General features: G+C 41.0%; 1 protein-coding gene across 1 annotated transcript in view; it reads left to right on the forward strand.

The window, feature by feature from the left end:
• The first annotated feature begins 1,400 nt into the window (after positions 1 to 1,400).
• The window catches only part of PLCL2 (phospholipase C like 2), a 200,000-nt gene continuing 175,618 nt past the window's right edge, over positions 1,401 to 25,782 (forward strand). The window contains exon 1 of the mRNA XM_008009235.3: positions 1,401 to 1,813. Within this exon, the coding sequence (XP_008007426.1) occupies positions 1,487 to 1,813 (327 nt within the window). The 5' untranslated portion in view covers positions 1,401 to 1,486. The remainder of the gene's footprint in view (positions 1,814 to 25,782) is intronic.

Consider the following 25,782-nt stretch of genomic DNA (forward strand, 5'->3'; position numbering starts at 1 on the left):
GACCTAGGCTGGGCCCCGCAGGCAGGCAGGGCCAGCCGGCATCCCTGGTAGGGGAATCGGGAAGGACTCAGTGATAAATCTCTGTGTGGAGACTCAGAGGGCACGAAATAGGCTCTGCTGATGTCCTCTGCCCCTCACAGCCTGCCAGCCACCCCAGCCTTCACCCCTGCCTCAGCATCCTTCCAGCTAGTTGAATCAATCAGGAGCCCAACAGAACGGAATTCGTTTCAGTGTATGAAATGAGTCTGACCCACTGGGGAAGTCAGAGAGGAGCGTCCCGAGCTGGGTGGGAAGGAAACGAGTTCAGTGCGCGGGGCTGAGGCAAGAATGAGGCGCAGCGGCCGAGATCCTAAGCCCCAGGACCCTGGTTCTGGGCTCCGAGGCCTGCGCGGTAGTTGCCCCTCGGGGTTCCGGGCGGGTGACTGACAGTTGCAGCAGCTCGGGGGAGGCGAAAGATAGGCAAGGAATTGGGTCTCCAGTCCACTCGGCTTTGAGGTACCCGCGGCCAGATGACCCGGCCTCGGTGACAGCAGCCGCGACGGCGGCAATCTAGAGCGGGAGCTGGGCGGCTCGCGGTGGGTCAGGGGGCGACCGCGGAGGGGCCAGCGGCCTGTAGGGGGCAGCGCCGAGCTCAGGAGGAGACAGCAGCCGGCGGGTGGGGTGGGTCTGGGCTGCCCCCTCCGGGAGCTGCCCTGGGGCCGCACGGCGATTGTCACACCCGGCCGCCCCTGTCCACCGTGCGCTTCCTCTCGGCGCCGCGGGCCTCAACCGGGGCTCTGAGGGACGTGACAGAGCTCGGCACGCGGCGGCCTCTGGGGAGTTAGGGTCCGGAGAGACCCGCGCGTCGCCCCCAGTCCGCCCGGGGCCGGGAGACCCTCGGGAGCCGCCTCCGCATGTCCAGAGAGCGTCGGGGCGGCCGCTACTTCCCCTCGTCCTTCGCCGGAGGTGGGCGCCTTTTCCTGCGTGGCGGGTGCTCCGACCCCAGTTGCTCTGAGCCCCGGGGGAGCGCGCCCCGAGCCCCTGACGTGGGCGCCCTGTTACTTCGAGCTGGGTGCCTGGGGCCCCTGAGGTGGGCGCGGGTTGCCCCGGGGTGGGCGCCCGGCCCGCGCGGGTTATTTTTGGCGCCCGCAGAGGCGCGTGTGTTGGGGCGTGTTTTCCTTCCCCAGGTGCCGGGAGCCGCGGCTCCGCCGGCGCACGAGCTGACTCGTCTCTGTCTTCTCTCCCTTGCAGGAATCTTCCGATAATTCTGCCGCCGCGACTTTAACCGTGCACAAGGCGAGAGCTCGAAACAAACATCACATATAAATTAAAAAAAAAAAAAAAAAAAAAAAAAAAAAAAAAAAAAAGCGGAAGAAGCGGCCGAGGCGGCGGCGGCGGGAGGAGGAGAGGAGGAGAGGAGGAGGGGCCGCGCGCGGCGGCCCGAGGCGGCGGCGGGGACGCGGGGACGCGAGGACGCGGCTTTGTGCAGGCGGGTCGCGGGGCGCCCATGGCGGAGTGCGGCCGGGGGGGCGCCGCCGGCGGGGCCCTGCCCACCTCCCCGGGCCCGGCCCTCGGCGCCAAGGGCGCCCTGAAAGCCGGAGTAGGGGAAGGCGGTGGCGGGGGAGGTCGCCTCGGCCACGGGCGGGCGCGCTATGACAGCGGCGGGGTTTCCAACGGAGACTGCAGCCTCGGCGTGTCCGGCGACGAAGCCCGGGCCAGCCCTGCCAGGGGACCCCGCGGCGTTGCGCTCGCCCCGACCCCCAGCGCGGTTGTCTGTCCCGTCCCCCGGGAGAGCAAGCCGGGCGGCCTGCCCCGCCGGAGCAGCATCATCAAGGTAGGTGGGAGAAGGGCGCTCATCGCCCACCGTCAGCTGTCCTTGGGGTCTGTTTTTCCCCCTGGGGGAGTGGTAGTGGAAGGAGGAAGCCCACTGCTAACAGGAACCACTGGAGCATGGGTGCTTGGGGTGGTTGAGCGGGGATTGGATGCAAATGGTATGTGGAAAGAATGGAGAGGTGATCCCTAATGTGCAGGGGGAGCTGTGCTCAGACATCCTCAATTGAACTTGGGGCTGTCACCTCTTCCAGGATTGGTCTGGCATTAGGGCCTTGTACCTGCCTGGGTAGGGCATACTCTTAGGTGTAGCCTGGTCTGGTTAACAGACTCCCTGTAAGATTTCTATTGTGTCTTAAACACAGATAGGGATTATGTGAAATGTGAGAACATTTTCTTAAAAATCCCAGGCGGCGAACAGAGGGTGAACAGAGATTATTTAATAGGTTTCTTCTGATCTGTATATAGTTAGTTGCCTCTTACAAATGTTTACACTTGGAGGGTGCAAAATCTCCCAGTCACCGGTCACTAAGTCACAAAGAAAAATAGACTAGATTTCTGAACATAAATGCAGATTTCCGCTTTCTTAGGCTCGAAAGCTCTGAGAGATTACAGTTCCACATGATTTAATCTTTTTCCTTGCTGCAGTAGGCAGGCCTCGAGTTCTGTGGAAGTTCTTTTGGGCAGTTTGCTTGGTTTTGCTTGCACAGTGTTAGCGGAAGAAAGCCAGCGATTGTTTTGAACATTTTAAACTCAAGAAGTGATATTAGGAACTCCCGAGTTTGTGTTGGTTTCATTCTAATGTTACATTTTGGTCCGCTATGTAAAAATATTTCTTGTGACGTGAAGTGCAAAAAAAAAAAAAAAAAAAAAAAAAAAAAAAGTTGATGAGCTAAGAAGAGCAGAGCCTTAGGCAAGACCAGCTCATTCTCAAGTTTGGAGCAAATGAAAACATTGCTTTCTGAAAATCAAGGAGCTATCAGGACAGGGAGCAGCAAAGCAAATTGACAGGCTGCACCCACCCTTCCTGTGGCTGATAACTGGTGGGAGAGAGGGCAGAACGTGCTACAGTGAAGAGAGTTGGCGGTGGTAGTATCTGAAATTTCATTGGACCTACAGAAATCGTCCAAGTACTGTGAAAATGTCTGATGGTGTTATCAACTTATGCAGTCATCTAGTGAAATATACCATCTTGCTACTCTATGTAAGAGGCAGTTGTGAAACTGCATTTCGCTTTGTCATCTGTTTGCACAGTTTATGTCTGGGCAAGGACACAATTTGAAGGGCTTGGAGATCAAGTGTATTAACTACCTGCGGCACACACTTAGAGATAAACTAAGGAAAGTAAAGTGTCTTTTTGCTGCCTACATAGCTTTTAGTGACTTACGTTTTCTTTTACTCTGTGGCTTATGTTTCCGTGGATGTTGCTTTCCACTGTGCATGTTAATCCTATTGACAGAGTTATGTGACATTTCTGTTTTTATTTGTCATAAAATATTTGTGGTGATTTTGCATTTTGGTGTTAATAAAATTTGAGGTGAAAATAGATACCAGCCTACATAATTTTAACCCCTTTCTTTTCATTGTTTTGAGAACTTTTTGCTTTAAAAAAAATCAAACTTTATTAGTGAGATTCATAGTGAGATTCATAGTGTAACTTACTGAATTACAAAAACGTTTGTTTTAATTTTACATTAATGGGCAATAAGCAAGAAGGATGATTTGTTAGTATTTCTGATATGTGGAATTGGGAACTTGTCAATGGATATCATTTCTTCATTGAAGGCTCTAGAAGCACATGGGGGAAATGATTAATTGTTCAAAAATCACTGATTTTAGAAATGATATTGATAACTTACGTTGAATTCTGAAACTTTCAAAAATATTTTGTCATTTTTCTTCTTTGTGAAGAAGGCATTTGGCTTCTTGTTCACCAGTGTACCCCTAGATACAAAGTGCCCGGAACGTAGTAGCAGCTCAATAAATTGCTTATTGAATGAATGGAGAAAGTGCATATTTTCTCTGAGTTCTGTTAATTTATAAAATAATTGTTTTTGGATTTGCCAGTGTCATAGTTTGTTCATTGTATTGTACCTCCAAAGAAGGCTTGACATACTCCTTTTTCTTGCCTCTGTTTTCACTTTGCATTTTCTTAAACTTTTGAAAATTATGGAAGTAGTGTTGAAAGTTGATCAAGACTGGGTTACAGGAAAGAGAGGATGTTATATTTAAATAGCTAACTACTTGGTATATTTCCCCTTGAATTGGTGCCTTGGAGCATCAAGATTTTTGGAATGTATTGTGGTATTTTCTGAAGATAACTTCCAGCATCAGGACAGTATCCTAATAGAAAACAAAGTCTTTAACATCAAATTTCATAAAGCAATGAATACTGCACAGATAGTTTTGTCATGTGAATGGCAGAAATTACGTTTCACTTTTGTTTTTTTTAAAAAAGAGAATAAAAAGCTAAAGCCCACGTGAAAAAGCGATAGTGACATGTTTCCATGGTTTCCTTTTTTTTTTTTTAATATAAGGGATGAATGCAGTCAGGTGGTCTCTGAGTAGAGGCAGGAGTAGATTAGTAAGCAAGGTGGTAATTGGGGACTTGAGGGAATAGCAGGGAGTGAATGCTACCTGGGGAACTGAGGCCAGTATATATGGGGTCATATTAGTTGAAATGTTGGGCTTCTGAACTGTGCTTCTCTCCTCGCTTCCATCTTCATTACAGTCTTGACATCCCTCTGATGGAGATCCTTAAATCAGAGGGAGAAATAATGGCCTAAATGTGATATAAGGTGGGCAAAGAAAAGGGACTGTTGCTAAAGTGCAGGGAATATCAGAAATATACTGTAGGCTGACCCAAATCTTATTCCTCCTTTAAAATAATTGATTTGATACTGCATCTGTTTTGTAAAGTGGTGTTGAGTAAGAAATTGTTGTAAAACCATATTTTCTGCCAAAATAGATGCACAGATCTATACTAAAAGAGCTCCTTGGTTATGTTAACAGCGTTGATTAAAATTCAGAGTGAGCAGCATTATAGAACCTTTTACAAATACTTTGAGATGATAAAGAAATCATGGAAATCATCACCAGACTTTTCCACTTTTCCTTAGCTTATTGAAAATAACGGTAGACTTTTGAGATTATTTACAAAGGCCCATTACTGGATTTTAGAGAAGAAGCCGTTATGTTTGTCATCTTAAGTAATCTAGTAAATGAAAACATCACTTTCATTTTCTCTTTCCATAATTGATTTCATCACTCTATTCAATATAATCTATGCTTTATTTTGAAACAGTTAATTTGGTTAATTGTTCAGATGGCATCCATTATTTGCAAATAGCTCAATCCTTGAATTCAAGAGCTTGGTCTAAAAATATGAAGTAGCATTTTAGGCCTTAGATTTCTGTTTAAGTTTAGAAAGAAATGAAGTTAAAATGTCTATTGCTGTGGATGATTTATTTTAGTCAGAACTAGTTAAATACTTTGGATACTTTAAAAAAATGAGGTATGATTTACATACAGTAAAATTCACACTGGTTTGTGTCCAGTTTTGTGAACTTTGACCAATACATTCAGTCATATAATCACCACCATCATGAAGATATAGGGCACAACATCACCTCAGAAATCTCCCCCAGGTCTCTTTGTGGTCCTCATCCCCAGAAAATGGCAACCATTGATCTTTGGTTCTTTTTTAATCAGTAGGAAATTCAGCCATTGCATTATTTTGGTATTTAGAAGCAATAACAGTAGCCAACATTTGTTAAACACGCACTACATGCAAAACACGTGAAAAGTGCTTACCGTAATTCTCTGACTTGCTCCTGTGCTAACCACAGAGACAGGAGGAAATTAGAGTTCAGAGAGGTTAACCCCGTGCCCCAGGTGCTGGAGCTACTTGTTGTATCCTGCTTGGGTATGGCTGTACTCCATTGCTTCCTCACATTGCAGTGGCAGTTTGAATTTTCTGTGTAGTCAAGGCAGCATCAGTGACTTGGGACATCGGATTTGATTGTCCTCTTTAAATGTAGGAGATATTGGAAGAAGGAAAAGAATCTCTGTTTCTGCTGGTGGAAGAAGTTGGCAGATAATATAGCCAGGCAGCTGTTTAGTCACCTGTTGTGGCTGCTTGACCAGGGCTTGCAGCTTCACAGGGACCAATGGTCTGACCTTGCCCAAGGTGGCAGCCCTTATTTTTCTTAATGTAATTATTGCCATTATCATGGTATCTTGTGTAGGAGAAACACTTTTACTATCTTTATACTAATATATTTACCTATGTCTTGACACTGAGCTCTCCAACATGGACAACAAGCAGCCTTTTCACATCTCTTATACACATTTAAATGAAATAAAAGTTTTATATGTGTTTTGGCCCATGGTTTAAATAAACTAGGCTCCTTGCAGGCAGAAGTTGGGCTGTATTTACCAGTTCTTCACAGATAACAAACACTCGTAACCATTTTTTAATTGGATCTTAAAAATAATATATGCATTTGACTTTACACATTTTTTTTTTTTTTTTTTGAATGGGGGGAAACAAAGATACCACATGCCCAGCAAACCTGTGGGCACATCGTAAATAATTAAACAGGCAGTAGCTGGATAACAAAGTGAATTTGTCTGGATAGATAGGGAGCCTGGATCATTTAGGTCAGAAACATCTAATGGCCAATCAGCAACTCCCCAGTTTACTTTGTGCTAATACATTTTAGACCACACAAGGTAACTGTTGAAAGACCAAAGCATAGTTGCTTGTTTTAGCCCGCTCAAAGAGCTTCTGTCACAATTCAGTTTAGGTTTTCAAAAGCACAGTATGTTAATTTTCAGACCCTAAAATCTACTTGCTCCCTATGGCTTTCCTCCTTCTCCATTTTCCAGCCTCCCCCAAATGGTTGTATTTGATTTACATTGTTTTTCACCAAATCCAAATAGGCAACTAACAGGAAATTGTTTATTTTGTTAATTGCTGATTTCCGCCTCTTAAGTTACTTTCTTAGAATGCTCTATCCCAGAATCTGTTCACTTCCTTTTATAGTTCTTTGTGCTTTGCAAGGAGCCTAAACTAGAATGTTACTTACTTTCTTTTTTAATGCTTAAGTTACCCAGGCTTCAATATTCAACAAAATAGGGCAACATTATTTACAGCCTAAATGCAGATATAAATGAAGTATGAACATTTATAGTTTTTCTTCATACTTTATACTTATGTGTTCAAGAATAGATGCTTCCTTCTTAATACTAAGTTTTGGATGCTGGTTATTTACTTATCTACCAGACTTCTGGATTAGTTTAACTTCTTTTCTGTTCTGTATTGGTGAGATTCAAATATTTTTACCAGTGGTCCACAGGATCTGCAACTGTTATGTTTATAAACTGCCTGCCCAGCTTTTTTCTGCTGATAAGAATGGTAAATCGAGAGGGTTGTGCTTAGCATGAGTGTCATTTGTGACTCAAACTGAAGTCAGAGCCACTAGAGCCAGCCACTGTTCTTTGTATCAGAATAATTCCATAGCTTTAGGGTGCCCAAAGTGTATAACTCATTGCATTGAGCTTAGCAACAATTATGTGAATGCTCCAGACTTCTTGCAGGACACTTGTACCCACCCATTCCAGAATGGCAAACCAGGGCAGGTTTTTAGGCCCTCTTAACACTAGCACTTGGTCCCATTACTGGGGTAATTAGGTAAAATGTGTTTTAGCTAGTAATCTCAGCTGGGCTGCATCCTGGGGTCGAGGGCTGCCCCCAGGCCATGTGTTGCATATCTGGATTATTCAGGAGGCAGAATAGTAGTGGGAACAATAGAAAGTCTATAGTTAGGGGCTTGGATTAGATCCTGGCTTCCCCGGTTCCTTTCTTTATGGCCTTGGGCAAGATACTGAAGTCTGTATGTCTGGTTACTCCATCTCTAAAACAGGTAGAATAAAACCTCCTCTCATAGTATTGTTGTAAAGATTAAAAAAGATGATGTGTGAGCAGTGTGTATCACTTAATAAGCATTAGTGTGTTTTTCTGATTTTTAGTTTCTGTTATTTAGAGTTATCCTGAGATGAGCAGACTCCTTTAGAGAGATGAGCAGACTAACATGGCCATGCTTGTTTTGGAAGTTTTGTCTTTTGAAATATGCAGAATGTGCGTAGGGAAATTTCTCAGACATGTTCCATAGATGCTCTCAAGAATTGTTTTGGTGCCTTTCTAAATCTGATACCTCAGTACAGCTGTGCACACATGTAAATAGCCCCAACTATGAAATCAGAGGGTATTGAACATACAGTTTCATTGTGCCAAGCACTAACTGTCTTGCTTTGCCCAGGACAATCCAGATTTACATCTTTTGCTGTGATAAGATTATTAATAGTGCCTCCTTTAACTCTCAAAGGCATCTCATCTTGGACGATAAATAATATGGTCATACTTGTAATCTTTTCACAAACTGCCTTACAACCTATGCTGGAGCGCCATGAGGTTCCCCTCTGTGCCTAAATTTAGCCTTTATGGTGACGCCTCTCTTTCCTCAGGTTTCCTTCTCTGTTAGTCATCTTTAAGGTTTTCCTCAGTTAACCACTTCCCAGTTAGAATGAATTATTTCTCCGCCTTCCAGCCACCACTCTCCCTGTGTCTCCATACAGTCCTTCTGCCTCTTAGGCAACTACATCTTATTCATCCTGAATTTATGAAAACACTTAGTTTAATGTCTTGTGAAAAGTATGTGTTTAAAGTATATATTTGTTGAATAAATGTGTGGATGGATAAATAAGGGGACAAGAATGAGTCTTAGGAGTTGGACGAAGATGTTACTTAGACTTCAACTGGTTTTGATTAGAATATAAAAGCTAGTGGGATGTGTGATTCAAAGAAGAAGTATGTTCATGTACATAATTTTGAAAACAAAGGAAATACCTTCATTTAAAGTTGAATCTAGGAATTTAGTTGATTCTGTAACTGTTCTGTAAGATGTTAATATAAATGATCTCTCCCTTTTGTGCCCTGAAACAAGAATAGGCCTTTGAAATTTTCTTTCGATTTATATTCTGCTGTCAGAGTTTACAAAGAATGGCAAGAGAGCATTATTGTTTGCTAAGGGATTTAATCTCTTTTCTGGTATTTGGTTTCTTTAAGTGATACCTGTAGTTTTTGCTCAGTTTTTGTTTATTTTTGAGGAACTAAATTACTTAAACTTGATTGTCAGTAATATTGGCTAGTCACATGGTATTCATTGGAAGTGCTATAAAATTAATAATTAGAAAGAAAATACATAAGGAATCTGGAGTACTGATAGAGTTGTAGGAGTGTGATCTCTAATCCCTCAGCATGTTTTGTCATGTAATGGTAGAAATTCTGCCCTTTGTTGCAGTGCAAGGATTGGGTGAAGAAGAGATGCTAGGAGATGCTTTGTGTGCATTATCTCATGCAAGTTTCACCAGAACCTGCAAGGAGACATTACCATTCTCCTTACAGACAAGGAAACCCATTCTACAAGGTTTGGGAATTTCCAAGCGATGTTAGAGGCAAAGCCAGCTGCAGACCAGGTTTGACTGTCCACGTTTTGTACTGCTCCGTCACCCTCTCCCACTCCATCCTCTGGATTACTTTGATTTTTTTCTTTCTTCTACTTGCCCAAGCCATTTTGACTTCTTGATCTTAGCAGTTTCTACCAGTACTAAAATAGACAACTAATTTTTAATGAGAAAAGTTTGGCTTTTTGTGGCCGAATCTTGCGATGAAACCAGTGTGTACCTAACCAACATGAAGCCATAGCCATAGTCCTGCCCATCATGCCTCAAGTTTCTGTCGGATCCACAAACCAAGACCTTGTCCTTCTCCTCTCTACTCTCCTTTGATGGATTAGAAATTCTTTTAGGAGGATCAGTTTCCATTTTTGTTTCTTTTTTAACAAAAAGTTGATTTATAGTTCTATGCAATTTAGGGTTCTGGAAGGTAAAGCAGGTAACAATTAGTAACAGTATGTTTTTTAGGTGGGCTTCTTATAGTATCTATTCCAATTATTGTTTTGGAATTGTCAACTAATTATAGAATTTTAGAATACAGTGATACAACATATTACTGTGTAGTCAATATTCAGCATATTTTTGGAGTGTGCTAAATGTACTGGTTTGGATATTGCAGATATTAACATCCCAGAAACCAAGCAGCTGGGTTTTAAAGTGATTAATAATGAAGATTCATGAGATTTTCACAGCGGAAAGAGATCATGTAAAATTCTTTTGTAGTTAGAGATACACAAGGCCATACTGATTAGTACATTTAGCTCCTAGCTATGGTTGAATTCATTTATTTGCATATCAGCATAACAGAATTGGAAAAATTTGTTATGTAATACTGCAGTATGTGAGTATTAATAGAACAAGATGTGGTCTTCTAGACAAAAAAAATAGCTATTTTTTGTGAATTTGTTTTTTGCTATAGATAGCTGCATGTGTACACATGCTATACTTGTGTATGCATATACCCTGAAGACTGTTTATAAATAGTAAAGATTAAGAGCAAACCAAATAATGTAGTGGTAGGTTGACACAAATCCTGTGTGTCTCTCAAATACTGATGGACTGATGGGTAGCAGGCGTATGCTCTTTAAATTGAAAATGCCCAGGAGTGGGTAGGCTGTTTCCTATGAGCATTGCTGATGAAGACTCTGTTGCTTTTGACCAATTAGTGCGGTCACAGAGGGTTAAGTGACCTCATTTGCAGCATCAGAATTACAAGCCATATGACTCTCTCCATATGGTTTCTTGCTGCCTTTTATTTTTTATTCTAAACTCTGATATTCTGTAGGCATAGTAAATGTATTTTTTCAAGTTATTTATATGGTTTAATGTTCATTATTGAAGAAAATAAAGGATATTGCTTAGATTTTTATTTCTGTCAATCCATGCTAATATCTTATATTAAATGCCAATATAATTATTCAGATGTTTTCATATGGAAGCCAATAGAATTCCTGTTGAAATACTGGTTTTGAGAATGTCTTCATCTGTGGAGTATTTGATGATTTGTTGAAAGAGATCTGTATGCTCTTTGAAAGCTTTCCCTGGTTTATGTATATTTCCAGAAATAATTTTCTGTATATTAAAAATATTATTAGCAGTAGAATTATTGTATCATAGGACATGTGTATTTTCAGCTTTAGTAGATACTATTAAGTGATTTTCTTAACTGGTCCAGCTAATTTACACACCTATCAGGTTATATGAATGCTAGGTGCTCTGAATGCACACATTTGGTATTATCAGTGTTTCTTTGTCTTTTTGCTTTTTGGTTGTAACTATTGTGATGGTTATGTAATGGTACTTTACTGTGGCTTTTTGGCTGAATTTCTCTCATGGCTAATGATGTTGAGCACCTTTTTATATGTTTCTTGGCCATTTGGATATTCTTTTTTATGAAAATGCCTGTTCAAGTCTTTTGCCCATTTAAAAAGTCAGATTGTTTTTATTTAAAAAAAAAAATAGTATGTAGGACTTAATTTACATTTTCTGAGTATGTGTTTTGTGATATATGTATATTCAAATTGTTTATATGGTTTAATGTTTATTATTGATGAAAATAAAGCATATTGCTTAAATTTTTATTTCTATCCATGCTAATAACTTATTTTAAATGCCTATATAATTATTCAGATGATATATATGTTTTGTGATATGTATAGATATGTTGAAAATGCCTTCTCCTAGTATGTGACTTGCCTTTTCACTGTCTTAAAGGGTATATTTTAATGAATAACAATTCTTAATTTTAGAGAAGTTCAGTTTATCGATATTTTTCTTTATGGTTATTATTTTTGTGTCCTTTTTCAGAAATGTTTACTTAGCTTAATTCTATGAAGATAGTCATTTATTTAACCACTGGAGTCTTATTGTTCTATTTTTCATGTTTAGATCTGGATTTTATTTTGTGTGTGTGGTGTGAGGTAGGGTTAAAGATTTTTCTTTCCATATAAATATCCAATTAATTCAGTACCATTTATTTGAAAATAGAATCTCTTTCCCACTGCACAGCATTGGTCCTTGTCTTAGATCAAGTGGCCATTTATGTGTGGGTCTGTTTTTGGAGTCTATTTTGTTATATACACATAAAGTCCTTATGTACTTACCACACTGTCTTTCTGGCTAGGTATATACCTAACAGAAGTTACTCCATATGTATATTGAAAGACATTTCCAAGAGTCCTTAAAGCAGCATTAATTCTAACAGTCCCAAATTGGAAGCAACAACTCAAATGCGTATCTTATAAAATAGCGTATCATACAGTGGCATCCTATGAGGAAAATAAATAAAGAAGAACACAAACAGCAGATGACTGCCCCATGCACTGATTGAGTCTCCCAAGCATAATGTTAAGGGAAAGAAACCAGCCTCAAAAGAATATGTATTTTTTATTATACTTATATAAAGTTCAAAAGCAGCTGAACTAATTTGGAGTGGTAGAAGTTATAATAGTGGTTACACTTGGGAATAATAATTGATGGGGAAGCAAGGGACCTACTGGGTACCGGTGATGTTTGGTTTCTGCATCTGGTTGGTGATTCCAAATGTAGGTTCACTTTGTAAAAATCCATTAAGTTTTACACTTAGGATTTTTTTCTGGAAGTCTATCATACTGCAACAAGTTAAGTTTATTCAAACAATTAAATTGTGAGCATTAATCAAACTCAGATACCAATTGGTTACTTCCTCCTCCTGCACTATTTAGGGCTGTGCCTTTTACAGTTTTCTGCTGTCTCTGGATCAGCATGTGAAACGTTTCTGCTGCTGTGGACACTTGTACATGGTGAGACCTGCTAAAGCCCTGCGCTGGTTGATGGCCTGGAGAGGGGGTGGGTGGAGAGAGGGGCAACTTGCTGGAAGAACCTGAGGACTGGATCTTCCTTGGAATATACTGAAATCACCAAAGTAGCTGGGCCTGGGTGGAAAGTTGGCACAGTAGTGAAGAGTGTGTTGGTCACTGCAGTCGTCTTATACTGCAGGTGTGATTGCTTGGAGGTTTTATGATTTGTTTAGTGTAGTTTTGAGCTTCAGGTGCATTCAGAAGTTTTAATATTTGAAAATGTGCTGCTCATGATAAAACTTTGAGAACCACTCATTTGTGGAGCACCTGCTCTTCACATAACAGTTTTCTAGATAGAGCTTTTTGGTCTCAAAAGCAGTTAACAGACCAAAACCAGTTATCCAGATATATGGACAAAATGGAGAGTTGTTTGATCACCACTAAGTAATAGCATACCTAGGATCTCAGGTTGTCGGTCAACAGAGAGTTTTAGCTTTACTGAACACTTTGAACACTTATGCTGTCCAATCTAAATATTCTTTTGGGTAGGAAAGGAGGAAGGGAAAATAATAAATCTTCAGATGGGTCATTTTAAGACACTGGAATTACCTGGATTCTAAAACATAGTAATGTGAAGACCCCACCTGGCTGCAATTGAATCAGAACCTCTAGGGGTTTCCTGAAGTGCCCTGGGAGATTTTAAAGTATAGCCAGGGCTAACAACAGCTGTGAAACCTTTCTTATCCGTTGAGTTCTCGACTTCCCTGTGTAGCTCTCTTAGATATGAGAGAACAAGCAGCTCCTGGAATCCTGCAGATGGTAGTTGGTGACCATGTGGCTGGTGGGGTGTAGGGGGCAGGATTAAACCTTAACTTGCCTCAGTGGAGTTTTTCTTTAAGGGAGTTGAACTGTCCTTTTTTGGAGGGGATATAAAATGTCAATGAAGGGGAACAATTCCTTAGTCAAATTTGGAGAAATAGATTTTATATGTGAAAATGACAGTCTGCCCTGTGTGTCATATAAATGTATTTTTGATCTAGGTGAAGGTAAAAATTATGTCAAAATTACAAAAAAAAAAAAAAAAAAGGCCCTGGGTTGGTTATTTGGAGCCTTAATCCCCCTGGATTAATCATCACTGTGCAGCTCCTAGTGCCTGTAGTTCCTGGCGAGTCCCTGGGCCCTTGTCCATCCCTCACAAGAGAAAATATATCGGTGTACCCATGGCATTCTGCAGCATGTAGGAGGAGCTTCCCCAGGAGAAATTGTCTTTGGAAAGCATAGGTTGACAGAGGCACGAGCACTATTTCTAGAGAGAGGTGATTGGATGTTTCACTTTGCTAAAAGAGTGTAGTAAAAACGCTGTTTACTCACAGAAGATTATAAATCGGCACTTGCCAGACAGGTGTCTGTTTGTAAGGGTGAGTTATGCGGGGAGGATGTGACCCAGTCTGGTGATGCTCCAGTGCCCCTCCTGAGGGTGGGCTGACAGCCTGGGTTGGCATGTCATGACCTTTGTGTGAACGTGTACTTTCTGAATGCTAGAGCATTTTCCTCTTGCCATACCGACCTTTGCGGTAAGGAGGAATGAACACTGAACTCCTGAAGCATCTATAAAACACATTTTATCGGCTGCAAAGCAGTAACATGAAGATTTCAGTCATTACTTGTTTGTAACCTTAATTATACAGTGTGTACTCATTTTCTTCTCAACCGGACTGCACAAGTTGTTAGAGGTTGTCATTCCCATTTATTTTTTTAGGTTGGTTTTTTTTCTCTTCCACATTGACAAAGATGAGTCTTCTAGCCAAGAAGCCTGTGCCCCTCACTTGTCTTGAGTAGGCACCAAGGAAGAGTAGTGCCCTGCGGGGAAGGCCAAGCCCTTGGAGACTCCTGTTTAGAGGCTGGAGAGGCACCAACAGTTTGGCAGCAGCAAAGTTTTCTGAAGCTGTCCCGCTCTTGATTTTGACCCAGTTGTTAACATATATGCCTTTGACAGGCAGTTTTATTTACGTATTCTAAACGGGAGGCATAGTAGAAATGAACTTTAACATTCTTTGGGGAGAGAAAATCTAAAACCTTTTTTTTTTTTTTTTGAAACATTTAGTACTCAGTAATATTTACCAAGTGAAGAATCAGAGAGGTTTCCTTTCCTACAGCATAATTAGCCAGATCTTCTTACCCATCTTCATTATTAGGAAAAAAAGTATGGTTGAAAAAGATTTTAAAATAGTTAAATAGCCCTTTTGTCCTGAAGAATAGCTGCCGGGTATGAATGCTACCCAGAGGGGTCTGGAAGCAAGAGAGTGAAACAGTGCAGGAGAAACAGGCACATAGCCACCTAGCGAGCATTCTGCTGGGCTCCTTACTGGGAAGTTGGTGAGACGTGTGGCCTCTGTGGCGGTGGCCCTGACCTGTCCTCATCATTACTGGTTGCCAGACAGTAAAGTAAGACAAGGTGGAGGATGGCTTAGAAGATATCACCAAAATAACAGGGCTTCATAAAGCTCCTGTCCCCAGATACAGTTTGGTAACTCTCAGGGCCATTCATTCCTGGGAACAACAGGGGCCACAGGATCTATTATGTTCCAAAATGGCACTTAAAACCTTTCCACACCAGGTCACACATGGAAAATGATACAATTGTCTAGATAACATGAGGAGATTGCTTGGGGCCAGAGGCCCCAACCAGCTGTGGCAGGGGTTGGAGGGGGGAGGGGGAGGGGGTTGCGGAGACCCACACCTTGGCAGGGTGCTTGGCAGTAATACTTGGCAGTAACCACTAGTGCTGTGCTGGGGCATGCTTGTCAGGAGGTTGTGCTTTAAAGGTGGTAGAGTGAAGAACGGAGGAAAAATGAAAGGTACATTAAGCTACAGAGTGCTATGTATCTGTCACTGTCGAGGGGATGCCCTTTGCACCATGATTCCAGTGGCTAACTCACTTTAGTGGTGAGTTGAAGCTTGGCCTCAAGACATGTCATGGAGCTGTAGCCACTGTGGAAACACCACCAGCGAACAGGTTAGCCTGTATATGGATGGAGCATCTCAGCAGGGAGGGGAACAGTTGAGCATCTACCTTCACAAGAGGACTGCTTTCCTATATAGAGAGGACTGTTAGTCCAGCCTTGGGCTTTTCTGCTGTATCTAAACAGAGCAGACCATTGGGGTCATGTTTGAAAACAACAACAACAGAGTATCAAGTAGGTACAGAGGCTGAATTCCCTGAATTTTTGTGCAGAAGTTCACACCAGAGACCTGGACACTAGTTGGAGAGCTGGCCTATAAGAGACCAAGAGCTGCAAGTTGAGAGTCATGAGTTCTGATGCGGGTCTGCACCTCTGCTTTGTTAAAGTGTTAAATGTGTCAAGAAGACTGTGATTTCTCCTCTTTTTTCTGTAAAAAGTGTATGAAATCTTGTCTGCCTGATTTCTTGTATGTCTTTTTGGGACCAGGGCAAGTACTTTTTGCATGACTGACATGGTAAGTAAAACCTGTATGGATCTTGGGAAGAGCTCTTGGTCTGAATGAATCAGTTTTTGTATTTTACTATTGATTTGATCCTTGTGTGAGAAAGATCTGTGCTGTTCCTGAAAATTCACTTATAAATCCATTAAAATATCCCCCCGTCAAAACACCCTAACAAGAAACTCTATCCTATTTTAGAGGGCACGTTTACTTTTTCCCATCTCTTATTTGAAATATTGTTTTCAATATTCCCTGCTTTGCTTTTTTAAATATCATGTTTTAGTTTTTTATTTTTATTTTGGTTCACTCTGGCTTTGGTTTAATTACCCTTTTAAATGGAAACATGTAACTGCAGGCCCAGTTCATCATTTGTATTAGTTTTCAGCACTCTGAACTTGGGTGGGTTGGTCATGATTGTTTTAGTTGCTACTGGAATAAGACTGTTGAGATCTTAATCTCAGAGTCTTGAAGGATTCTGTTACTGAGGTAGCAGCGACTGTGATACTAAAGAAAATAGCCTTCATTTTTTCTTCTAGACAGAGGTAAAAATTCAGAGAAGAATTCAAGGAGTTAGGGCAATAAGATTAATTTAAACAGTTATTTCTGTATGTTTATTATTGTCACTAGACTTAAAAAGACAATAAAAATTTTAACTGATAAAATTACACATTATCTTTGTTTTCTTCATAGAGCATATCAAATTCAGATGAAAGAAGATATAAACTTTCCATCTAGCATGTATTTTGACTTTTAAGAAAATCAGTTAAACTATCTCACCGTGTTCTCTCTACAGTATATTGAAATAAAGCTATATGTTGATTTGCTCATTTCGTTAGGATTATTATCCTAATGTTTTAAAAGGTTTTTTTTTTTTTTTTTTTGAGACGGAGTCTCGCTCTGTCGCCCGGGCTGGAGTGCAGTGGCCGGATCTCAGCTCACTGCAAGCTCCGCCTCCCGGGTTCACGCCATTCTCCCGCCTCAGCCTCCGGAGTAGCTGGGATTACAGGCGCCGCCACCTCGCCCGGCTAGTTTTTTTTTTTTTTTGTATTTTTTTTTAGTAGAGACGGGGTTTCACCGTGTCAGCCAGGATGGTCTCGATCTCCTGACCTCGTGATCCGCCCGCCTCGGCCTCCCAAAGTGCTGGGATTACAGGCTTGAGCCACCGCGCCCGGCCTTAAAAGGTTTTTAAAGCTCCTGAAGCAAGATGTTATAAAAATGCAAAAAACTTCATAACCAAAAAAAGTCTGGGAAAGTTCATTTGTATGCTAATAATAGCTCATATTTGCATAGCTCTTTTATCCCTACAGGCCAATTTTAACATCAACTCAGTGGGCTCTCACAATGCTCCTGTTCAGTGGACATCATCAGTGGCCTCCATTTTACAGGTGAAAAAGTGGAGGCCCATATAAAATACACGTGGTCCCACTAGACTTTGGCAAGGCTGGGCTTTGGATTCAGATCTGCTGGTTACTCTCCAAGCCACTTGGGTACCTTCTCACATTTTATATGTGTAAATTGGGAAGGTAGCAATTCATTTCTCTGTCACTTCAAAAATAGAAACTGAGTATCATCAAAAGATAATCTTGGGGTGGCACTGTTTGAGGTGGTGAATTGTTTGCTAGTTGAGAAACCAAAGAGTTGTTTTTCTTCTATGAAAGGAGCTGAAGTTTAACGCCTTGATCATGTGTTGCTGGCCCACTGTTACTTAGAAAAATTAACTGCTCCACTGCTTATTTTGATAAGGCAGAGCATCTGTTTGCCCTTGAAGTTTCAAAAAATTATATTCATGCACTAAGTTTATTTGGCAAGTCAGACCTGTTTGTTCCAGTAAAGCAACAGTATCTCCCCTGGCCATTCTGGAAGCCACCTGTTGCTTTCAAGAGTTACATGGAAGGGGCTGCTCCTGAGATACTGAAGACTCTTCAGAATGTCAGGGCCACATACTGGGGCCATGTGACCCAGTGGGGAGCTGGTGCTGATGAGGTCAAGGTCCCAGGCTGTCCTCCTCTGTGCAGGGAGCTTTGCAGAGAGCAAGACTCCTCTCCGTAGTCCAAGTCTGCATCCTTGACTTGGGCAGTGTCCACACAAATGGGCAACTGTTGGCAAGGGCATGTATGTATGTCCAACCTGTCACCACTCCCTTACCATCCTTAGCATATAGTCTTACCACTTGTGTCTCAGAGAAGCCCTTTAGCCTTTGTCTTGAGACCTGTACACTGGTCTTCCTCTGTTAATTAACAGGCAGGGAGCTGCCTCTCCTCCCAGTTGTCCCTGCACTGTGGATCGCATCCTCTCCCTCCTATGTCTTTAACTTCTCTGTCTGTGCTGTGTTTCCCCCATCAGCCTGTAAGCATTCTCAGGTTCTAAAAAACAAGAAAGGTAGCAGTAGCTTCCCTCCACCCTCCTGAGCTCTCTGTTCAGCGATCTCCTAAACTCTCTTCTCCCTATTTTCAGCTGTATCTGAAGAGTATCTGTGATCTCCTTCTCCGTTTGCTTTCCTTCCATTCACCCCTCCACTCTGTCCTGCTTGTGAAGGTCATCAGGGCTCTCCATGCCACACAGTGAATAGGCCTCCTTCTCTCATTCCTTGTCTTATTCTGGACAGCTCTTCCATAGCCATAGCTGCAGTTACCCATGGATTCACTGGTGACTCTCACATTGATGTTTCCAGCTCAGATTTGCCCTCTGAGCCCAGACACTGCTGTCTGCTCAGCATCCCCTCTAGCATGCCCCCAGCCATCTCACTACAGTATATTCACATCCAGCCTTCCCTGTCCTATCCTGCCCCCTCCTCCTATCTGGTCCTTTTCTGAAGTTATTTAGTTTGGAAAATGACACCACCATCCATTCTGCTTTCTTTGTGGCCATTGAATTGGACTGGATGAAAGAGAGAGTATTTTTTTAAGGAGTTGGCAAGGTTAAGAAATTATAGCAAGCTCTTCTTTCATAGGAGAAGTGCATTTACATTTTTGACGAGAAATGATCAGTTCTGATAGGGGCTGCTATTAAAATTAAACAATCGCATGATTTCCATACATTTACCTTTTTCTAGGAGAAATGATCAGTTCTGATACATGCTGCTATTAAAATTAAACAAGTGCACAATTTCAATAGCAAGAACATGGGCTGAACTGAATTAAAGTGATTTAACTCTTAAGTGTAACTTTCTCTCTAAAATGCTTTGGGGCCAGGCACGGTGGCTCACGCCTGTAATTCCAGCACTTTGGGATGCCAAGGCGGGTAGATCACTGAAGATCAGGGGTTTGAGACCAGCCTGGCCAACATGGTGAAACCCTGTCTCTATTAAAAATACAAAATTAGCTGGGCATAGTGATGCATGCCTGTAATCCCAGCTACTCAGGAGGCTGAGGCAGGAGAATCGCTTGAACTTGGGAGGCAGAGGTTAGAGTGAGCTGAGATCACACCACTACACTCCAGCCTGGGAGACAGAGCTAGACTCCATCTCAAAAAAAAAAAAAAGAAGGCAATGTGTGTGTGTGTATGTGTGCATGTGCATGCTTTGGAAGGAATCATACAGGTATGTAGGGGTTAGCCTGCCTCTACCCTCAACCTTCATTAATCTTTGAGTCTCTCTTACCATCATTTGCCATGCACTGGTTAATTTGAAATACAAAGCAAATGTAATTGGGATCTGGCTCAGATGCATTTGTTTTTCATAGGAAAGGTATTATAAGTTAGGAATTGGGCATTATTTGCATGCCAGAGAGGGACGATTTTTAAGTATTTTGAAAAGGAGTATTCAAGTGAAGCAATTATTTTCTTTTAAGATTTCAATTTCAACTGTGATCATCTTTAGACTGGGATATCAGTTCTTATCCTGGTACCCATGATTAACAGTTTTTTCCTATTGACTTCTTTCTTGTTATTTTGAAGTTTATTTGAAAAAAATTATTTTTTATGCCAAAGATGTTACTAAGGTATTTTGCTGCAGGTGAGTATTGGGTAGGATGCAATGACACTATGTGTGGTCTGTAAGTTGTCATTGGGGGTGACTTTCATGTTATGGAACTAGTTTAGTTCCTCTTCGATAGGCACTGAAACAGGCCTGTCCTACCATATGATCACAGACATCTGTCTCTTATATTGGAAAAATGCTAAGAAAGCCAAGTATACTGGAGCTCCTGCCCTTAAATTTTACTTTCATTGCTGAATATGATGAGGCAGAATAGCCCTGTTGCTGGTTTTACAGCAGGGTTCTTGCCAATGGAAGTGTGGAATCGGTAGGAGTTCTGATGTGTCCAGCAGTGAGTGCTCAGATGTATGAGAGGACCGAGCCCCAAAGGTTCAGCAAAGTCGTGTGTTATATGGTCAAGTGGGAGAAGTCACACCTAGTTGGAGAGACCCCGTGAAGCTTTATTTCTGGGAAATGGTCAGGTTGGTTTTGTGGCTGAGTATAGAAGGAAAGATTTGAAGCAGTTTCTGGCACATGATATCGTACACACTCAAGGTTGCTGGCATTTCTTCTAATATTCTTAAGCAGGTTTTGGCAGGACAGGTCCCTTCAGCCTGCACCTGGGTGAGCCCACTGGCATTCTTCATTACAACCACATGGTAGTTTTTGTTGATTATGTGCATGTGGAGACTATCAAAAAAATTCAGCGTATGTGATCTTTTTTTGGGAAGTACAGTGGCAATGAATATCTTTGAACTCTAACATTGTGATGGTGAGAAAACTTTGGTCCTGTGAAGGAGGACCTAGATGTTGGGCCGCTAATCTGGCTTTGCTGTTTTGGTGAAAAAAGTCCCATGTGTTGTGGGAACTTGGAGCTTTCTACATCCCTGCTTAGTTTTGTTAAGCCTGCTGGCCAGTAATCCTGAAAAACATTTGATGCGTTGACTGCCTGTACAGTTGTCAATTTGGCCAGAGTCAGAAACATGAATTTTAATCCTTAACCTTTTCAAGAGATCTTGACAAAAAAAAAAAAAAAAAAAAAAAGCAAACTTTGGAGTTCATTTTGTTAACACTTAGGTTTACTGGTTTTCTAGAGAACCGGTTTGGGGTATGTGTGTGTGGCGGGGGTGGGGAGAGAATGTGCTTGTGTTTTAAAAAAGGGAAAACTGTTTTCACAGGGAGGAGTTTACCGGTGGGTTGGCTTATTTGGTGCCTCTCTTCCCTTTGAATGAGGCTTGTCTTTCAATTCAAGGCTTTGCCATCAACATGATGTATGCTGCTGAGAAAGTAGGAATGCTTTTGCCCGGCTGCCATCCTGGAAGCACAGCCTGAGAGCAGACAACCAAGTGCATCTGCTGGCCAGTCAGAAATTGATATGGTTTGGCTGTGTCCCCACCCAAATTTTGTCTTCAATTGTAGTTCTCATAATCACCACATGTCATGGGAGGGACCAGGTGGGAGGTGATTGAATCATGGGGGCGGTTACCTCCTTGCTGTTCTCATGATAGTGAGTGAGTTCTCACGAGATCTGATGGTTTTATAATGGGCTTTCCCTTGCCTTAGCTCTGTACTTCTTGCTGCCGCCATGTTAAGGAGAATGTATTTGCTTCCCCTTCTGCCATGATTGTAAGTTTCCTGAGGCTTCCCCAGCCCTGCAAAACTGTGAGTCAATTAAACCTCTTTCTTTTATGAATTAACTAGTCTCAGGTATTTCTTCATAGCAGCATGAGAAAAGACTACTACAGGAATGGTACAACTCTGGCAGTCTTTTTGCAAGCAGAAGCCTGTATACTCCAGGAGAAACTAGAGAATGCTTTTGAGGGTTATTTTGGTTCTGAGAGTCCCATTGAAATGTGGACTGAATCCTCTCCTTCATGACACAGACAGCATCAGTGGTGCTGTCCTTGCCACAGAAGGCCCCAGGGTGTGTGGGCACAGCGAGTGATGCAAGTGATGTAACCAGAAGAGGTTTTGGGGGATTTTCACACTTCTTTACACATGCTATCCTAGCTTGGCAAAGTGGTCTGTGATTCCCCCACTCAGTACTACATCTCTGTCTTTTATCATTAAAAGAAAAACTAGAAGTCAAAGCTGATTGGCTGTCAAACACCAGGCTCCAGTTTCAACCTCTGTATCAAACCAAAATAGCAGCCTTCTAATGGAAATTTTCTTTTAGTATAAAATGTACTTTCTTTTTTATCTGTGCTATTTACATTCATTTTAATTTTTTTGAAAGCAGCCAGTTGATTTTTGCATTTAAATGAGAGAAGTGTAATTATTTACAAAAATTTAAAATTTTCTATGTAAAGAAAATAAATTTCCAATGATGAAATTGTGTACCAAAAAATTAATTGCAAAATTTTGTAGTTATGTGCATGTGTTTCTGAGAGGTTTTCATCAAATTTTCAAAGGGATCTGAAATTAAACAAGCAGCCAAACAACTGATTCAGAGCAAGCTTCTGCTGTTGCAGCAGCTCTAGCTCACAGTTTAGACCTCCTCAGAAAAGCAACAGCATACAGGGAACCTATTAGTTGTGTAGCCCAATCTTTGGTGAGCCTGGAGGGAGGTAATTGAGGGGGAGGCAGGGGCCCTGAAAATGGAGTAGGTGTTGATGAGTGCCCATAACTCTCCAGGCCCAGCCAGGGCACCACTAACCATCTTCTGCTTTGGCAAGAAATCCAGATCCACCTGGAGAGGCTTTTGGGGTAGGTAGGGAGGACTTTATATGCAGCAGGACTGCACTAATGACTTTCAGGCCCTTTTCCTTTGTAGGCTCCTTCCTCCATTAAAAAAAAATTGAAAATTATGACTGTGTTAGTCAAATCTGTTAATATTATGTATTAGAATGCTTTATCTGAGCTAAAGGTCCTTTTTTCCTTTCTGATTTTAAAAGAAATTAAAACGTTTGTGTGAGCCCCTAAAAACATTGTGGGGCTGTAAGCATTGTGCCTGTTGTACCCAGTGAATAAGTTGGCCCTGAAGTATGCAGATCATCCCTTGATTTTTTTCTAAAATGTATAAGGAAGATGTGGAATATACAAGTGAATATGTTCTTTTTACTCTCAATCTATTATTTTTGAATAAAGTTGAGATAAATCATTAGCATATTATTAATTTGCATTTTGAAGAATTTTGAGTTAATATGGAACTTATATCTTTGATATAGATTTCTTATATTGTTAATTTTTGCAAAGATAATCATTTCAAAATTTTAATCAAATTTGAGTTTTTAAAACTAAAATTTTACTGTATTAGTATCAGTAATGAATATTCTACAGTTTGAAAATATTTACTCTTCTGAGTGTATTTGCAATGAAAAATATTTTAAGCGTTCTTTCCAGTTTATTTTTGTGAATATATGTAATACTTTTTACATAATATATTATTTTCTAAAATAAAGGTTCATAAATTAGTTTTATATAATAACTTATATGTCTTTTCCTGATTCTGAGAAGTTTTCTATGAATTCTTTGAGTAAAAATCTATTTTAAAAGATAACAGGCAATAATTTGTGACTAGGAAATTTCAGAGTGGCCAGGAAAAGCATGCTAAAAATAGAAACTGTTTATTTACTCTGTGCTCCACCCAGTCTAAAACACAGCGGTGTGGTTGCAGACTTGGGGAAGGCCCTGTGGTAACTTGGAAGGTGTTTTTCCCCCACCAAGTTGCAGAGTTTAAGAGATCATTCTTATAACTTCTGAATCCTGTTTCCTTTGTTTAGCAACTCAGATAAATTACTTTTGCAAGCTGTTATTTGAAAATGAGTTTGACCATGTTCATTCAGTTTTTAGTTTCTTATCATCCTCCTTTCTTCTTATATATTTAATTTAAGCCCTGTTTCGTGAAAGGAAATTTTGAGATTGGAGGTTTTACCAATAACTTATACTCTCAAAATTTGTCAGTTTATAATTTAAACTTTCAGGTGTTTTTCATTATAGTCTAAAAAAATAGCCACTTATTTGTTCGTTTTGTTACAAAAGGGGCTAGATTATGCATTTAGTTCTTGGGTAGGCTTTATCACCTAGGAACAACACAACTTTATAGGACTGAATGTTAACCAGACAAGCCTGTGATTTATGTGCACAGAAAACACAAACCATAACCACCAAAAAGGCAGCCCAGTGATATCAGTGTTGGGTCAGCCACACATTTTATTAGTCAGATGCTTAGAGCATCTACCACCATTCAGGACTCCTTGCCCAAATGCTGCTGCTTTATTGACTCTGTGCCAAGGTGTTTGGGCACTGTGATGCCCAGTTCCCCAGAGCACTCCATTAGGGGCTGGTGTGAATCAGACTGGGGGGGGGATCACCTATAGGCCTTAGTTTCCTTATCTCTAAAATGTATATAGTGATGAGATTAGCCTCACTGGGGTTTTGAGAGAATTAATTGAAGTCATGCAAGTAAAGCTCAGCTTTCAATAATTAGTAGCGTTTTTTTGTTTGTTTGTTTTGGTTTTTTTGGTATTAACTTACAGCATAGCAAAAGTCTAGATTTACTTTAGGAGTTGTGCCCTTGAAGTAGAATTTGGTTGTTTGCTTTACCTGCCTTCATGATGACTGCGCAAAAGAAATAAATATCAGTTCGTTTCATTGTATTCAATTTGTTTTGTTTCAAAACAAGTTAAATGAATCTTCAGTTTTTTTGTTCCAATGATATCTATTCATGTCAATATTTTATTCCAGATGATGTTTAAGCAAATATAAGTGAAAATACTGTGTGGGCTGATTTGACACTGTTTGTCATTCCTATTGTATGTTTGACTCCCGACCTCCATTTCATGGGTTTTCTGTCTCTCTGTTTAAACTTTTTATTATCAGAAATGGGCACAAATAGAGAGAATAATATGGTAAACTTTATGTACCCATCTCCCATCTTCAGCAGTTATCAGCTCATGGCTAATATCGTTTCCTCTGCGTTCCTATCCACTTATCCCCATCCTGTGTTATTTTAAAGCAAATTCCAGACACCATATTATCCATAAATATATTTTTTACCATCCACAATATTATTATTATACCTGTAAAATAGTAATAATTCCTCAATATCATCAACTATCAATAGTGTTCCAATTATTTTTAAGAGACATAGCTTAAAAAAATTAGTTTGTTTAATTTAGGGTCCAGTTAAGATCCCATACATTACAATTGGTTGATGTGTCTCTTTTTTCTTTTAATGTACCCCAGTCAGTTGCTCCTTGCCTGTGGGCAGGGGGATATAACATCCCTGGATTAGCTGAGAGCTGTTAGTAGCTAACACTCGGGGCAGTTGCAGGGATTTGGACAGGGCACCCACCACATGCACTGCCTCGGGGGGTGGTGGGTAATTTTCAGGCACAGGGAACAGCATAATCAGAGACCCATGAATGCACAGCGCAGCATGTTTGGTGGAGTGACAAAGGTTGGCAGTCTGGGAGGTGGGCAGCTCAGGTTGGGGTGTTGGGGATTGAGGCTGTGTTCCAGGTGTTTTATTATACATTTTTGATGCTGGGCTTAAAAATAGCTTGTTTGTTCAGATGAAGATGAAATTAATAAAAGTGTAATATGAGTAGACACTATTGGAAATATATAATGTATCAACATACATTTATTTTCTGATGATGTGTAATTTGGAAAATTATGGTAGTACTTGAGAAGCATCGAGACATCTTAAGTTAACTAGATATTTGGAGCAAAGTATGCTTCAGCCTTCTTTCTATTTTTTCTCATATTATAAAAGTAGTATTAGTATATGATGGTATCCCAGAGGGCAGACCATGGTTATCAGTGTGTCTCAGGAGTAGTATAAAAGAGCTTATGTTA

This window comes from Chlorocebus sabaeus, chromosome 15, assembly GCF_047675955.1.
Source record: "Chlorocebus sabaeus isolate Y175 chromosome 15, mChlSab1.0.hap1, whole genome shotgun sequence".
NCBI classification, from domain to species: Eukaryota; Metazoa; Chordata; class Mammalia; order Primates; family Cercopithecidae; genus Chlorocebus; species Chlorocebus sabaeus.